At 39.6% G+C, this 16,092-nt stretch overlaps 1 protein-coding gene across 1 annotated transcript; it reads left to right on the top strand.

Moving 5' to 3' along the window:
- The first annotated feature begins 381 nt into the window (after positions 1 to 381).
- Positions 382 to 16,062, top strand: LOC308398301 (intestinal mucin-like protein). Its single transcript, XM_080884854.1, has 19 exons — positions 382 to 666; positions 1,378 to 1,655; positions 3,443 to 3,614; positions 4,092 to 4,336; positions 4,451 to 4,634; positions 6,639 to 6,843; positions 9,099 to 9,271; positions 9,368 to 9,437; positions 9,625 to 9,740; positions 9,833 to 9,864; positions 9,948 to 10,116; positions 12,140 to 12,235; positions 12,369 to 12,409; positions 13,217 to 13,468; positions 14,570 to 14,671; positions 14,883 to 15,011; positions 15,104 to 15,143; positions 15,237 to 15,354; positions 15,652 to 16,062. The coding sequence occupies exons 3-19, from the start codon at positions 3,509 to 3,511 to the stop codon at positions 15,851 to 15,853; spliced, it is 2,280 nt and encodes a 759-aa protein (XP_080740980.1). The 5' UTR covers positions 382 to 666; positions 1,378 to 1,655; positions 3,443 to 3,508; the 3' UTR covers positions 15,854 to 16,062.
- Positions 16,063 to 16,092: the final 30 nt, after the last annotated feature.

The raw sequence follows: 16,092 nt of genomic DNA, 5'->3' as shown, positions 1-16,092 counted from the left end.
CTGTGAGTACTGAAATTACATCTGGGCCTTTCACTACCACTGAAGGAACAGCTACAACACCTGCAGAGACAACAGCATTTGAATCCACAACAGCCACAGTTATGACAACAAAAACACCAAAAATAGTTACATCGGGACCAACAACATCCTCTACCACAGCTGTTGTTGAAACCACGACCACAACTCCATATGTTGAAACAACAGGTCAAGGATCCACAACGGTTACATCAAAACCATCTGTGAGTACTGAAATTACATCTGGGCCTTTCACTACCACTAAAGGAACAACTACAACACCTGCAGAGACAACAGCATTTGAATCCACAACAGCCACAGTTATGACAACAAAAACACCAAAAATAGTTACATCGGGACCAACAACATCCTCTACCACAACTGCATCAACCTTAGTTGTCATAACAGGATCATCGTTTTCTTCAACTGCAATTTCAAATCCTTCTGTTTTAAACACAACCATTTTACCCTCAACATCTAGAGGTACAACTTCTTTTACTCCTACAACAGAGACTGTTCCAGGCAGCACGACTGTTTACGCAATTAGTGTAAGCCCCAGTGTAACCACAACCACAGCTGCTTCTTCATCACCCCTTAATACAACCTCGACACGATGTGTATGCATTGTCAATGGAGCTTCGCATCATGCTGGTAGGTTTCTCTTTCATTTTTGTTATCATTTTATTTTTCTTTAATTCTGAACACATGTTGTTAGGACACCTCTGTTCTTGTTTTAAATTTCAAGTTTAGACCCAGTTAGCCGTCGTATAGCAGGTTCTCCCAAAGCATCCAGGAAAACAGTTGATTGTGAGGAAGATGTGTAGTCCAAAACATAACCCTTGGTACACCTTTACCTTACCCACTTGGCAACAGTCTTTTCAAGGAAAAAATTAGGTTATTTCTAACTATTTTTAGAGTCGTGATGGTAAACCCCAACTACTATAGATAATTCTATTCCTGGGGCCAGAGCAGGTGACATTGTAACTTCAGCTGCATGTTACTGCATGTCTGGCTTTCTGAATGGTCTCCACAAAAACCAACATGGGTTTCATAGGGAATTGGGGAACTTTCTGCACAGTATGTCACTGTATATAGGTCATTAAGTCCCTTAATGTTGTTTTCATCCATTATCTTACCTCAAATTTAGAGTTTTATATTCTCATCTGAAGTTCTTATTTGAATGCATATTGTTCTAAATCCCAGAGCTGTTCATGAAGAAAAAGCATATCAGTCTTTAGTTAGAAATGGACATAACAAAAACTGTTAATTTGACACACACATACGCATCCAGCCTGTCCAGTTGGATACCAGTACAGCGCTTGTTTAATTATCTGTGTTTTGTTTTTGTTTGTTTTTTCACAGGGGACTTTGTGTACAATGTCACTGATGGGTTAGGGTGGTGTTATGCTGCATTTTGCAATGCATCTTGTGAAATTGAGACACAGTCCAGTCCTTGTCCTGTGACACCAAGTGTGCCCACTACTGCACACTCTACAACTACAGTATTCAGCACTACTACAAAGGCCACAATTTCCAGCTCAGTACCTCTGACAACAACTAGTCCTGCCTCCTTTACTTCAAGTACATCAATAACTTCATCTACTCAAAATGTCTGCAATGATGTGTATCCACCGAGACAGGTGTGACATGATTACATATGTTTTTATTATTTATTGAGTGAGGGCAATGTATGGGCTTTTTGTTAAATACCACTTTGGTGCTGGTGTGACACCCTGAACCTGACTGCAATAATAGCTATATCTATTTTTGTCATTTACCACTGTGATGCCTTGGTGAATACCAGTTGAGAGGCTGTAGAGTGTAGATCCACAATAGACCATTTAGTAATTCCAAGTCCATGGTGTTGATTTGCTGATAATAGGCCTACCTTAGTGCACCACTGTGTACAGCCATGCTCTAAGCCAGAGGTTCCCAAAGTGTGGGGCCCACCCCCTAGGGGGGGCACAGAGCCATTGCAGGGGGGGCGCGGTATGAAAAGAGAGAAAAAAAAAGAACGTTTGGATACTGCTAGCATAATTGACAGGTTTTTAACGGGGCTTCCATACAAACACAAAGCAGGAGATGAAACATCGCCAAATATGTTTCCAAACCAACTCCCTTCCAAGCCAAAAACTAGAAAACATGGTGAAGCATATCTTCTCTTTGGCTTCACCTGCACAAGTGCCGAGGTAGATCTCCCCGCGCGTTGGGCTCTCCAAATCACGGACAAACAGTATCCTACATTCTTGATTTTTAGTTTACAAACACTTCTTATAATGATTAACTACTCCTGACATTTTGCTCTTTATAAAGTTACAGTGGGATGCAAATAACATCAGGCTGATCCTGCCATGATTTATTCCCCTCGGTTCAAATCACAGACAAACAGGATCCCACAGCTGTTTATGTTTTTGAACCCATTTTGCACAGAGAGGCATTTTTTGAAAAATGTATTGACAGCAATGTTGAACATTATTACACAGGAAAAAAACAACTACATGTAAAATAATCACACCGTGACGCCTCTGCCTTTGTAAATGGAGGGACAGTAACTGTGTGTAAAACCTGCAGACAGTCAGATTAACAGTATTTTGTCTCTATCATTCTGCAGTTCATCTCATGTAAACAATAACGTTGCGCACAGCCTGATGTGAAAAAAGGCGCATACCTTTGACGTTGCGTGACGAACAAAAATGGAGTTAAAAGTTAAAAAATCGCAGTTTTCGGTGATTTGAAACGCCATTTACGTGTGGACGAAAAGCCCAAACGCATAGAAACAGCTGCGTTTTCAAAAATGACCGTGTAGATGTGGACATAGCGTAAAAGAGTTAGTATGTGAAATCGGACCAGAGTCGAGATGTGAAATAAACAGCAATGGAGTTTGAAAGCAAAATATGAGTCTGTGTGGTGGGAGGATGTGTTTGCGTGTTGGGGGGGGGGGGGGGGGGCAACATTTTTCTTCTAAAACAAAGGGGGGCCCAGCAAAAACAGTTTGGGAACCACTGCTCTAAGCTGAAAAAAACATATAATGCAGAAATGAAACACAGTGGCTGAATGGAGCAGTGGTTAGCACAGCTGCTTCACAGGATGAATGTTTCTGGTTTGACAACAACTTGGGGCTCTTTGTTAGCATGTTCTGTACCTGTGGGGGTTCTTTCACATATTAATAATAATCTGGTGACTTCAGCTTTACTGTTACTTCACAGATTTACAAATGTAAAAAGTGGATCAAAAACTTCCAAAAATAAATAAACATATATTTTAGATATGTGCAAAATGCAATAAATTACTAAATAAAAGAGCATATGTCTGGGATAAGAATAATTATAAACCTAAATGAGATTATGACAATTTACTTGAAAGACAGTGTATTTTAAACAAACCCATGATCTCCTAAATCATCTTTTGTTTGTCAATACTTGTTCAGAATGGAGAGTCCTGGGATGCCGGCAACTGCACCACAGCTACGTGCATTAATGGGAAGATTATAACGATGCCAACAGTCTGTCCTACTATGCAGCAGCCCATCTGCACCAATGGACGCAGTGCTGCTAAGATCTCTGATGATGACGGATGCTGCCCTCACTATGAATGTCGATGTAAGCTTAATAATGTATATTATAAATACACAGCAAAATATACACTGTACTTATGGTGTATATAAATACACAATATGAAATCTGTCTCTTTGATATACTGCAGATAATCTTGTGTCAGAGCCTTGAGGCTTGTAAATACATGAAAAGCCACCGCTGATCAATGGCCATGAATACCCTTCATGTTGTTGCTAGTTATTTAGGCTGTTATTGTCTATCGTCTTTTTGTGGCATATTTATTGTTGTGAGTGGGCACGTGTCCATATAGTGAAGTTTTTACATTACTGTGCAATACTCTGTTTTATCTACAGCACTTTGGCCAACCTTGTATTAAATGTTCTTTATAAATAAAATTAGATCAGCCTGCATTCTGACTGTTTAGGCAGATCTATGGTCTTTTGTTAACTTATGACGCTTGTCTATTTTTCCTGTTCCAGTTATTACTTGACATTTCTATACATGATTCTTTTCACCCTGCAGGTGTGTGCAGTGTCTGGTGTGGATCCCACTACTTAACATTTGATGGAGAATCCTACAATTTCAATGAGAATTGCTCTTACTACCTGGTCAAAGAGATTATTGCTAAATATAACCTGACTGTTGTAGTTAACCGTGATTGTGATCCATCAAGCAGTACATTCTGTCCCAAGGTTCTTACTGTTACATATAAATCTTTCAAAGTGGTTTTGACTCAGCTGATGTCTTCAGGAATACCAACTAATGTGGTAAGCAATAATTCAATTTGACCAAGCGAAAGCTGATCTAATGGTTAATCTTTCAAATGAGTATGATGCTTGTTTCACACTATTTTTTAATGTAAATTGTGTTGTTACCTACAGGTGTTTGTCAATCAGCAAAAGATCTATCCTGCCTATAGCAATTCTGTCCTGCGCATTACTAGCACAGATATAATCACCACATTGGAGTTACAAGACATCAGTGCAAAAATAGTCTATTCAGGCTCTTCATTCAGCATTGACCTTCCCTACTCCCTCTTTGAAGGAAACACAGAGGGACAATGTGGTGAGTTAGAGAATACTTCTCCCAATCTTTAACCCAGGTCTAAACAATGACCATTAATAAGCCAAATATTAATAATAGAAAAGATTCCTCAGCCACTTGCAATCAAATTTAACTCTAATCCATATCCAATCTAGAAGGTGAGACAGCCTCAGCACACTTTGGTTAATAATAATAATAATGGACTGCATTTATATAGCGCTTTTCAACGCCCTCAAAGCACTTTACAGTTCCACTATTCACTCTCACATTCACACACTGGTGGAGGCTACAGTTGTAGCCACAGCTGCCCTGGGACAGACTGACAGAAGCGAGGCTTGCCGTATCGCGCCCTCGGGCCTTAGTTGAACTAAGTCTGGAACTAAGCTTCAGTTTCAGACCAATACCAATTCTCTGGTATACTGAAGCCCGTTATAGCTATAGTTTTGTAATTCCTGCTGCATATCATTAAACTCCTCACCTTGTTTTACTGCAGTTCCAGCTGAGAGTCATGATTTTTTTAAACTTCACACATCTAACTAATCCCAAATACCAAGAGAAATTAAAAATGCAACACAAACAAAGTTATATACTTAAAAAAAAAAGTTTTAGAAACCCCAATTTTTCCAGTTTTTTATTGCAATTCATGTCATTCAGGTCCAATGAATTGCTTGAAATGGTACAAAGGTAAGTGGTGAACTGCCAGAGGTTAAAAAAACATAAGGTTACTCAAAACTGAAAAATGACGTCCATTTCAGAATTATCCAAAAAGGCCCTTTTCAGGGAACAGAACATGAGTTAACAATTTAAAGCTGTTCTGCAAAGCTGGTGCTACTAATTGCTACAGGTGTTCCAACTTTTCTGGAATGCTTACAACCCCCTCTGTCTGCATAAAAGCAGTGTTGGAATACACTGTGGTACGATACCCTCGTCAGCATCAGTTGAACAATATTGTACTGCAGAAAGTAGTGGGTTGCTACAAAAAATGCAATTAACAATGGAAGAGACAGACCATCTTAACACTAAAAAGGTTAGGTCTTTTATCTACAGAGAAATTAGGAAGAATGTCAAGGTGTCAGTGAGTACAGTTTCCTTCACCATCAAAAGGCACTCAGAAACAAACTCTGGCAGGAAGAGGTCTGGCAGACCCAAAGCCACAAATGAATCAGAGTTTCGGAGAGTTAACAGCTTGTGTGATTGGTGGCTCGCAGGACAACAGCTTCAAGCACAGCCTAATAGTGGTCGTGGTAAGGAAGTCCCAGTTTCAACTGTGAAGAGAAGACTTTGAGCTTGCAGCAAGAAAGCCATCGCTAAGATGCCAGAATAAGACAAAGAGGCTTGTCTGGGCCATTAACAACTGCTGTTGGACCACTGAAGACTGGAAGAAGGTATTTTGGACTGATGAATCCAAATTTGAAATCTTTGGTTCATCATGCAGCATCTTTGTATGCTGTTGAGCATACACCACAGTCTCCAGACTTAAACCCCATCGAGCTGGTTTGGGATGAACTGGACAGAAGAGACAAAGCAAAGCAACCAAGCAGTGCCTCATTTATGGGAACTTCTGCAACAGATATGGGAAGAACTTCTGAACAATATTTGATTTCTATTGTAGAAAGAGTGCCACAGGGGTGTCCAGCTGTTCTGACTGGACAAAAGTTTAGTACATTTTGGTCATTTTGTACTATGCTTTAATTTCAGAGTGCAGTGAGACATTAAACTGCATAATTTTCAATAAAAAACTGGAAAAATTGGGGTGTTCTAAAACGTTTGAGCTGTAGTGGGTATAAAACATTTTGATTGCCGCTAAAAATTATGTTTGTACTGAAATGTTAACTAATTTCCCATTTAAAGAAATATCTGTACATGTCTTGAACAAACTGTAAATTTAATTAGAGTGAAGCTTAGATAAGAAAAAGAAGTATGTAAGTATGCAGGTATGCCTACATAACTTTGATATTGATCATATAATAAGTTTCTTTCTTAGGCTACTGCTCAGGCTTCATTCTGCTGCTTTTCCTTTACTAGGTACCTGTGACAACTCCCAGAGCAATGAATGCCGTTCTCCAAATGGCCAGGTGGGAAGTTGCTCAGACACTGCAGGCGAGTGGCAGGTCCCACATACACCCTGCGTTATCCCCACAACCCCACCAACACCCAGAACCACATCAAAGCCCTCACACTCAACACCACCTGTTTGTGAACCTGCTGTCTGTGATCTACTAACTACCAGGTAAAGAGAACCACAAACTGTTCAGCAAACTCGTTATACTTTTCATTTTGGTAGATAGAAAAATGTACTTATTCTGCACATGTAGAACAGAATGATTTGGGGAATGTGGTATAATGGTATTTTCTTTCCAGTTTGATTGTCAAGTTGACAGCCTGTGAAGGAGCGCTGCAAATATCCTAAATCAATAGTATGTATCATAAAGTGGCAGAGCATACAGATGAAGACGAAACTGAGACAGTACTGAATGACTTAGCCAAGTTCTGTTCCTAGTAAACAGTTCTCCAGTCATCCATTCCAATCTGATCTATTAAATAGATACAATTTGCCTCAGAGTGACGCTGAAACACTAGTTCATGCATTTATTACTTCCAGGCTGGACGACTGTAATTCATTATTATCAGGAAGTCCAAAAAACTCCCTGAAAAGCCTTCAGCTGATCCAAAATGCTGCAGCAAGAGTCCTGACAGGGACTAGAAAGAGAGAGCAGATTTCTCCTGTTTTGGCTTCCTGTTAAATCCAGAATTCAAAATCCTGCTCCTCACATACAAGGTCTTAAATAATCAGGCCCCATCTTATCTTAATGACCTTGTAGTACCATATCACCCTATTAGAGCACTTCGCTCTCGCTCTGCAGGCCTACTTGTTGTTCCTAGAGTATTTAAAAGTAGAATGGGAGGCAGAGCCTTCAGTTTTCAGGCCCCTCTTCTGTGGAACCAGCTTCCAGTTTGGATTCAGGAGACAGACACTATCTCTACTTTCAAGATTAGGCTTAAAACTTTCCTTTTTGCTAAAGCATATAGTTAGGGCTGGACCAGGTGACCCTGAATCCTCCCTTAGTTATGCTGCAATAGACGTAGGCTGCCGGGGGATTCCCATGATGCACTGTGTATTTCTTCTTCAGTTACCTTCCTCACTCTCTAAAAAAGTTCCACAAATTCATCAATTCTAGATGAAATAACTCTTACCATATTTTGTTTCTGTGTGCACATAAAATAATGTCAGCATCAAAAATTAAACCAGGATATTTGGAAAAGCTGCCTTACTCTGTTTAACAGCATTAGGGAAATACTTATAAAAAATAAAAAGAAGAAAATTTAATGGGAGGAGCTTTTATAATCTATAACTGGTTATTGATATAACTGAAATTAACACAAAAAGGAAGGACATGGTATTTCTTTGTCGTAACAGTGCTTCTTGCCAATAAATAAAGTTTAAGACTCTTCTCAAAACATATTTATTCACTGAAGCCTTTGTTTAAGGGGATTGACTCAATTTGTTTGAACATGTTTTATTTTATTTTAGTTATTTATTTCATTTTATCTTATTTTATCGTATTTTAATTTTATTTTTACTTTGCTTATGCTATTTGCATATGTACAGCACTTTGTGAACTCTGGTTTTATGTTAAAGTGCTTTATAAATATAGATGGTATGGTATAAATCATAATGTTTTAAAGCCTGTTTATTTCTCCTTAAATGGAGCCACTGACTTTAGTGTATGCGCCCATGAAAAACTTGCCAAATCTTCTCTACAAATGCCTTACAGCAAACTCTATTGACTGGTTTTCAGCTTCTGGTTACCTTATTGGTGCTTGATCAAAAACAACTGTGAGCATGGACCCTGCTACAGTGGTTTGTAGAGGTTTAGTACCGTCTCCAAATTGAAGGCCAAGCTTTATAAAATGGTACCACATTTGTAAAGAGCCCACATTTGTGGGCAGAGCAGCAGTCTGGGTGGTTGTAGCTCAGGAGGTAGAGCAGGTCAACTCCTAATTGAAAGTTAGGTGGTTTGATCCCTGGCTCCTCCAGTCTCTATGCCAAATATCCTCGGGTAAGATATTGACCTCAAGTTGCTCACTGATGCATCCATCAGATCCATGTGAATGTTAGATTGAAAACACTTAACACACATAGGAAGAAAAGTGCTTGTCTGGATGAGGGGTGTTGTACATTATGAGGCACGAGTGCTTAGGTAGAGTAGACAAGCACTGTCCATTCCACTCACCAATTTTGTTTTTGTTTTGGTAAAAGCACTATCCAGTCCTTTTACCAAAAACAAAAACAAAGAAATAATTGACCGAACACTAGTTTCTTCACTTTTTGTACGAAGTTTATAAGCTAAGCGATAGCACTGAGACAAGTAACTGGCCTATTACATATATGGACGTTTTTAGTCATTATATGATGTATGAATGTTTGTACACATTTTGTGAATAATCATTTTCCTGATACACTCTGGCTTGTATGTCTTCTAGTTTATTTGCACCATGCCACAAAGTTGTACCTCCAGGACCATTTGTGACATCATGTGTCTTTGACACTTGCAATCTTGGCAAAAACAGCTGCTGCAGTCTGGAGGCTTATGCCACTGAATGTTCTAATGAAGGAATCTGTATCGATTGGAGAAATGCTACCAATGGGCTCTGTGGTGAGATATACATATTATATCCATACAGTTGATTTTTTGGTTATTTGGTTTTTGCAGTTCTGAACAATGTGCTCTTAACATACTTCCATCTTTCAGAGCACAAGTGTCCAAGCAACAAAGTGTACATGCCCTGTGGTCCATCCGTAGAGCCTACATGCAACAACGGGTAGCGTAAACCATATCAGTGTGAAGAACTTTTGTTTGTTTAATGACCCTGATGAATTTAGTGATGTGTATTTTCTGGGGGGGATATGGAATATTTTGATAGTAGGATTAATTAAATATATATATATTTTTAATCAAGATTAGCCCAATCTCTATTTTTGATGGGCTAATTCATTTTCTCTCATCAGATACAACACGGCATACCAAACAGTGGCATCCAGTAACAACACTAAGGAAGGTTGTTTCTGTCCTCATGGTACCACATTATTCAACACAGTACATGACATATGTGTTGACACCTGTGGTAAGACCAGATTCTGCAGAACGCTATTTTGCTGGGCTTTGAAATATTTTTCTCCCAAACATCACCTGCTACTGTCTGTGATTGCCTTTCAGCCTGTGTTGGACCTGATGGAAAACCCAAACAGGTGAGAACTCTGCTCTTATGTTCATGCCTTCTTAACAATGAATAAGATGTGTGAATCTGAATCGGTGTGTTTCTTTTAAACAGCTGGGCGAGACTTGGACAAGTGACTGTCAAACCTGTGTTTGTGACAAGGACTCCATGAGCGTCCAGTGTGAGCCTGTTCAGTGCCAGTCTTTACAAAGTCCTAACTGCAGCGAGCCTGGCCAGCAACTGGTCAACAATACAGTGAACTGCTGCACAACACAGTCATGTGGTCAGTTTTAGTGTCTTTGAACTAGCTTTAAACAATGTCTTGCCGTTGATATCACACAAATGGATGACTGACACTGATGAAAATTGCCTTTCCTGGGACTAGTACTGTCTTTATGCTCAAATTTCATCTCAAAGCGTTTTTGTTACAAGACTCGTCCAGTCGATCACAGACATTATTCACGCAGCACTTTCATCCCTCTGTGCTTTCTGACATTTACACACACACTCCATTGGATGCATCAGCGGCAACTTAGGATACTTGAATACTCAAACTAGAAGAGTAAGGTATCAATCCAACAACCTTCTGGTTCGTGGACAACCCACTCCACCTTCTGAGCCTAATATGCCAGATAACACCTGGAGGTAGTCTCATGCCTGGCACATTCATAACGTAGTTATTTAGCTTAATGGAAAATATGCACATTTGCATTTCTGTTTGCTTTTCAGAGGCAGCTTGGTTCTGTGTGATTGAAATCTCCATCTCAGTCAGTGAATAGTAATGAAAACGAAAACTCAAAATCACAGAAAAATCAAGATCGGTAGAGCTTGTGCCAATGTACTTATTGCTGTTCTTTGAAATCATCACATGGTTGTTTAGAAAAAAAAAGACTACATTCACATTAATCTGTTGATTACAATGTTTTGGAACAAACATCAGATCTCAGGGACAACGATCACGCTGCTTTTCTCAACTGATATAGATGAATGTTCTAGGACTAAAAGCGTGTCATATTATTTGATGAAAATGGAGATTATCAACCTACATAGGGCTTAATTCAAAGACACCCCAAAAATCAAAGTGAAAAAAATATGTGGCAGGCTAGTCCATTTTGTAAAATTTCTTAGCAGCAACTCAAAATGATATTTAGTTGTTTGCCCATGTGCTTAAATCTGGCAATGTCAGATATATAGATGGTCTCCTGTGGGATCTCCTGGGGGACACCATGATGGGAAATGCCAAGCACTTAACGGTGCAGGGTAGTGGATCACCGACTGTGTCCTGAGGGACTCCTCCCAGGTCTGTATTAGGGTATAACTGAGTTCTTGGACAGTCTAAAGTGCAACCTGGTGGTGTTGGATGGACCAAAGCGTAATGTTGTAGAGGCGTTATATGGGACTTAGTCAGGTAATCCTAGAAGCCATTCAATGATATTAATTCCTTTATCCTTGAGGAACTATCTGCATCCACATGAGCCTGTTCATCGTTGTGCACCAGGGTCTGATAATAGATCCAAGGATTTCATCCCAATGCTAGTCCGGCAGTCCGGGTGTCATCATAAGTCTTGAGTAGAAGATACCGGTCCTACTCGTGGGTTAAGGACCTTCTATGGCCCTGTCCAGCCCTTCCACTGTGCTGGAATACACAACCAACCTTCTGGCAATGGCACATATGAGTATGTGTGGACCTCACAGTACCAAGGTACTGTACTGAGGTCACAGTACTAATGTCAATACAGGTCAACACAGTCCTTCACTCTCAGACTGCTGGCTTACTTGTTGTTCGTAAGATATTTAAAAGTTAAATGGAAGGTATACACTTTCATACACCACTTTACATTTAATCATTAGTTATTATTAATCTTTGGGTCTCTTGTACAGCTTGTGTTTGGTCCTGTCTTTCTCCTCTCACCCGCAGCTAGTCACAGCAGATATAAGCCCTTCCCTGAGGCTGGTTCTTCTTCCTGTTAAAAGGAAGTTTTTCCTCCCACTGTCAGCAAAGTGCTTGCTCATAGGGGTTATCTGACTGTTGGGGTAAGACCTTGCAATATTGTAAAGTCTTACCCTTGCAACATAAAGTGCCCTGGGGCAACTGTTTTTGTGTTTTGGAGCTATATAAATAAAATGTAATTTCATTTCATTGAATTAAATTAAAAGAGAGCTTGGCTCAGCAAAGTCCCTTCCCAGCTTGTACTAAATCATGTAAACAGTTGCTTTCCTGGTTCTTCAAGTTATTGTTATCAAATGGAAAGTTGTGCAAATCTTCATCATCACATTCTGACAAGTTCTCGTTCCTTTTGCAACAGAATGCAACGTAAACCTGTGTCCTCCTCCTCCCACGTGCTTGCTGGGCTTCCAACTGAGCATTACCAATGGCACCTGTTGCCTATCCTACAACTGTGGTATGTCACTCTAATCCATCAGCCTGTGAAGTGAATGAATAAATGGATGGAGTCTAGTACAATGTAAACTACAACAGATCATCAATGCATATGTGTGAATGTTAACTAAACCCATGTCTCTTTGTGTCTGCAGTTCCTAAAGGTGTATGTGTCTATAACATGACTGAATACAAGGTAAGCACACAGTTCAAACTCTGGAAACAAGAAGTGGTTTTCCCTAATACACTAAACAAGAACCATCTGTTGTCCTGAATTATACACATAACAAAGTGCAGCATACTGCAGCATCCTGCACTTGATGTATGTATGACTTACATCAGTATATTCAACTTTTTAAACTGTGCCTGACTGAAAACTGAATGAAGCCCAGCTGTAAAGTTACAACAGTGAAAATTGTGTGAGGCTCTTTCGCTGGAATGTATGTATTCAGATGGATGGTTAGGTCTTCATTTCAATCGCAGCTATTGGAAAGCAAGTAAATCAGTTACATTTGTAGGCAAAACTTCACATGGAAGAGTGTCACAGCTGAACACACCAAGTAGCTTTAACGTGTATTCAGCCCTGCAGTTCAAAGTGATAGGGTTCTAATGTGCAGGTAGAAATAAACAGCAGCACGGAGACCGCATGAAGTGCTTATAGCTTGAGTTAATTTTACCGCACTTGTGGCGATGAAATCACCAGTCTCTCCTATTTGTTGGAAAAGTGTTTTTTTTATGTCAATTTTTATGTTCTTTATAGATCTCTATTACTCACTTCACTGATACGATCTTTGATTGGACTAGGGAGTGCTCAGTTGACATGTAAAACACCCCCTTATATATGTTATCTTTGACTGGTGTTTTAGATTTTGTCAAGCCAGCTAACTCTCTCTGTGCTGAACTTTGTTTTATACTCATCATTACGATAAGGCTTAAAATAGATATAGAGGTATGAAATATTCCTTGAAGCAATTAATATAATATATAACATACAATTCTTTAGCCTGGTACCAAGATCCCAACACCAGACACACTATCAGAACCCCCGCTGGAAGCACCAGAAGCACAATCAATTGTAGAACAAGCATCAGTAACAACAACAACACCATCAGGAGCTGGAGAAATATCAACAACGTCAGAGTCGTTTACACCCGGGCCCTGCCAGGAATGTTACTGTGGCCCCGAAATGGATCCTGTCACCAAGCTGAACATCGTTATCTGCAAACCTGTCGTCTGCAACGAAAACTGTTCTGCTGTAAGCTCATTCACATGCCAACTCGCACGACACATTCATTACATCATAAAGAGGAATCATCGCCCCACACTTCACACCAGCAAGCCAGCCTGAGCAAATCGCAGTATAAGGTCCAGAACAATAGCACCAAAAAACTAGAACCTTAGATGTGAATTGAAATGAACAGCTTTGTGAAACTTGGTTAAAAAAACTCCAAAACAAAACACTGAAGCAGAGCTATTCTTATTTTCTGCAATAGAAAATAATGTTCATTGCTGAAATGGTGTTGCTATGTTACATTAAACACAACTGTAGCTTCAAATAATGAGGCCACATATGTATGCACACGCAATCCTTCAGACTTCTCTAAACAGCATTTCTGCTATTTATTTTAGTAGTAACTCGCTATGATGTCACTGACATTGGATATCACTAATATCACTCAGGTGCACAACGTTTACTGGGCACATAGAAACACCACCCGTCTGTTGTTCAAATGTTTTCTTAATGAGGTGGAGCCGTCCAATAGAAAGTTGGCCTTTATACCTTTAAGGTGAGAGAAGAATTAAAAGTACGTTTCAGATAATGAACTAAATGTTATTAAGCACTGTGGATTTTGAAACGCTACTCTTTAAGAACTTTATGAAGGCATCATTAACAAATAAGTTAGCCTCTAAGTACATAAGTGTTTAACTTATCCTTTATATACTGGCTTTCTTCTTTCATTTTGTTGTGCAAATAGTAACGATGAAACCTTTTTAGCCCTTTACTGATTTCTTAGGTTTTTACATACTTGTCACACTTAGATGTTTCAGGTAGTCAAATACATTTTTAAATTAGATAAAAATAACTTAAGTAAATATTAAATACAGTTTTTCAATAATGAAAAGAAAAGAATGCCTGACGATGCTAAAAAGTCATTGGCCCTTCAACCTACTAACTGGCTGTGCCCCCTTAGCAACAACTGTATTCAAGCATTTGTGATAAGTGGTCCTTCACATGCAGACATGTTTTAATTCAGCCACAGTGAAGCATATTCCAGCATCCCCAGGTCTACACAAACACACACATACTTCTTTCCTTACAAAGCTCTCTCACTCTTCATATCTCACTCTTTCGCAGGGTTATGAATATCAGACTGAACCAGGAAAGTGTTGTGGAACATGTGTTCAGATGGACTGTATTTTCACCACACCTGACAACGTGACGGTGCATGTTATTGAGGTCAGTACTGCAGCCAACAGCGAATAAATGCTAGCATTAGAAGCACCACAGCAGGACTCCTTTCTTTTTCGTTCTTAAAAACTAATCAGCAATTTAGGACCTAAAAAACAAAAGCTTATAAATTCAAAGCCAAAAAAGTCTTTTTGAAATGAGATGACACACAGGTACCCTGTGTTTTGAGCCAGAATTGCTGTTTTACATGGTTTTACAGGTCAACAGCTCTTACACACCTCCTAATGACAAATGTGTGCAATATACCTGTGAGAAGCTCAACGGACAGCTTGTTACCAAGGAAACCAAGGCTACTTGTCCTCCCTTTAACCCCTTGGACTGTGAACCTGTGAGTTTATTAGACTTTTACCGATCAGATTGGTGGATTTTGCATTTTACTGCTGAATATTTCACACAACATGAAATGTCTTCCTCCTCCAGGGCACTGAAACAACAGATGCCAGTGGGTGCTGCCCAACCTGTAAGCCATCAAACTAAATAACTAAATACATGTTAAGAACAAAGTTTAAAAATGTGCCTCACGTGAGTGTGCAACTGTTGTTATATGTTCCAGGCAATATAAGTCTGTGTAAGACCCAGAAGGAGCAGAGAATCCTTGAACTGAACAACTGCAAGAGCGCACAGCCAGTTAACATCACATATTGCGCTGGACACTGTGACAGTTTCTCCATGTGAGTCTATTATTTGAAATTTAACCGAGAGCGCCTTCATTTCCCTTAACTGGCTGCTACATGTTCACTGTTTTCATTGCATACCAAAGAATACACTATTATTTATCTGCTGTAGGCAAACTCATGAATAATGAATAAGAACTAGTATATATGAGTGCAACAATAAAGTAATGATCATCTTTAAACATCACCCACTCAGGATTAGGCATTGTACAGAACATTCAGATTTTTCTGTTGATTAGTTACTGTAACTAGTGCAGACTTCATTAACTGGTCTTTCTCTGTGTGTGTGTTCAGGTACTCTATGGAAGCCAACACAATGGTACACAATTGCGAGTGCTGCCAAGAAGCCACCACAAGTGTGGAGCAGGTGGAGCTTACCTGTGCTGATGGGTCTAAGCTGCAGCACAGCTACACCATGGTTCAGTCATGCCAGTGCAGCAAAACAGAATGCGTGGAAGGGACAACGCCCAAACCACAGCGCCGCAGGAGACGCTGATCATCAGTAACTTAAATGCTTTACAATGGCTCGACCACCTCGACACTGAGTGTGCCTCATTTTCTTATCTCTGGTTAAACAAATGCTCCTTTTCTGTATCACAACATACCACTGTGATGTAAACTGTCTTTTCTTGGTGATGAACATTAAAGTCTTTCTGCAACATGAACATTTACACCAAGTCTTTGTGGGGATTGAACATAAAAGTTTGAAAAACATGGAGGTTTAAGACTTTTTGA

The sequence above is a fragment of the Rhamphochromis sp. 'chilingali' genome (assembly GCF_963969265.1).
Source record: "Rhamphochromis sp. 'chilingali' genome assembly, chromosome: 6".
NCBI classification, from domain to species: Eukaryota; Metazoa; Chordata; class Actinopteri; order Cichliformes; family Cichlidae; genus Rhamphochromis; species Rhamphochromis sp. 'chilingali'.
This window is presented reverse-complemented; position numbering and strand designations above follow the sequence as displayed.

Coding starts and splice junctions, on each gene's coding strand:
- LOC308398301 (XM_080884854.1), top strand. CDS start 3,509: ATGCCAACAGTCTGTCCTACTATGCAGCAGCCCATCTGCACCAATGGA. Junction 6,844..9,098: donor TGTGATCTACTAACTACCAG/GTAAAGAGAACC, acceptor TATGTCTTCTAG/TTTATTTGCACCATGCCACA. Junction 15,012..15,103: donor ACCCCTTGGACTGTGAACCT/GTGAGTTTATTA, acceptor TTCCTCCTCCAG/GGCACTGAAACAACAGATGC.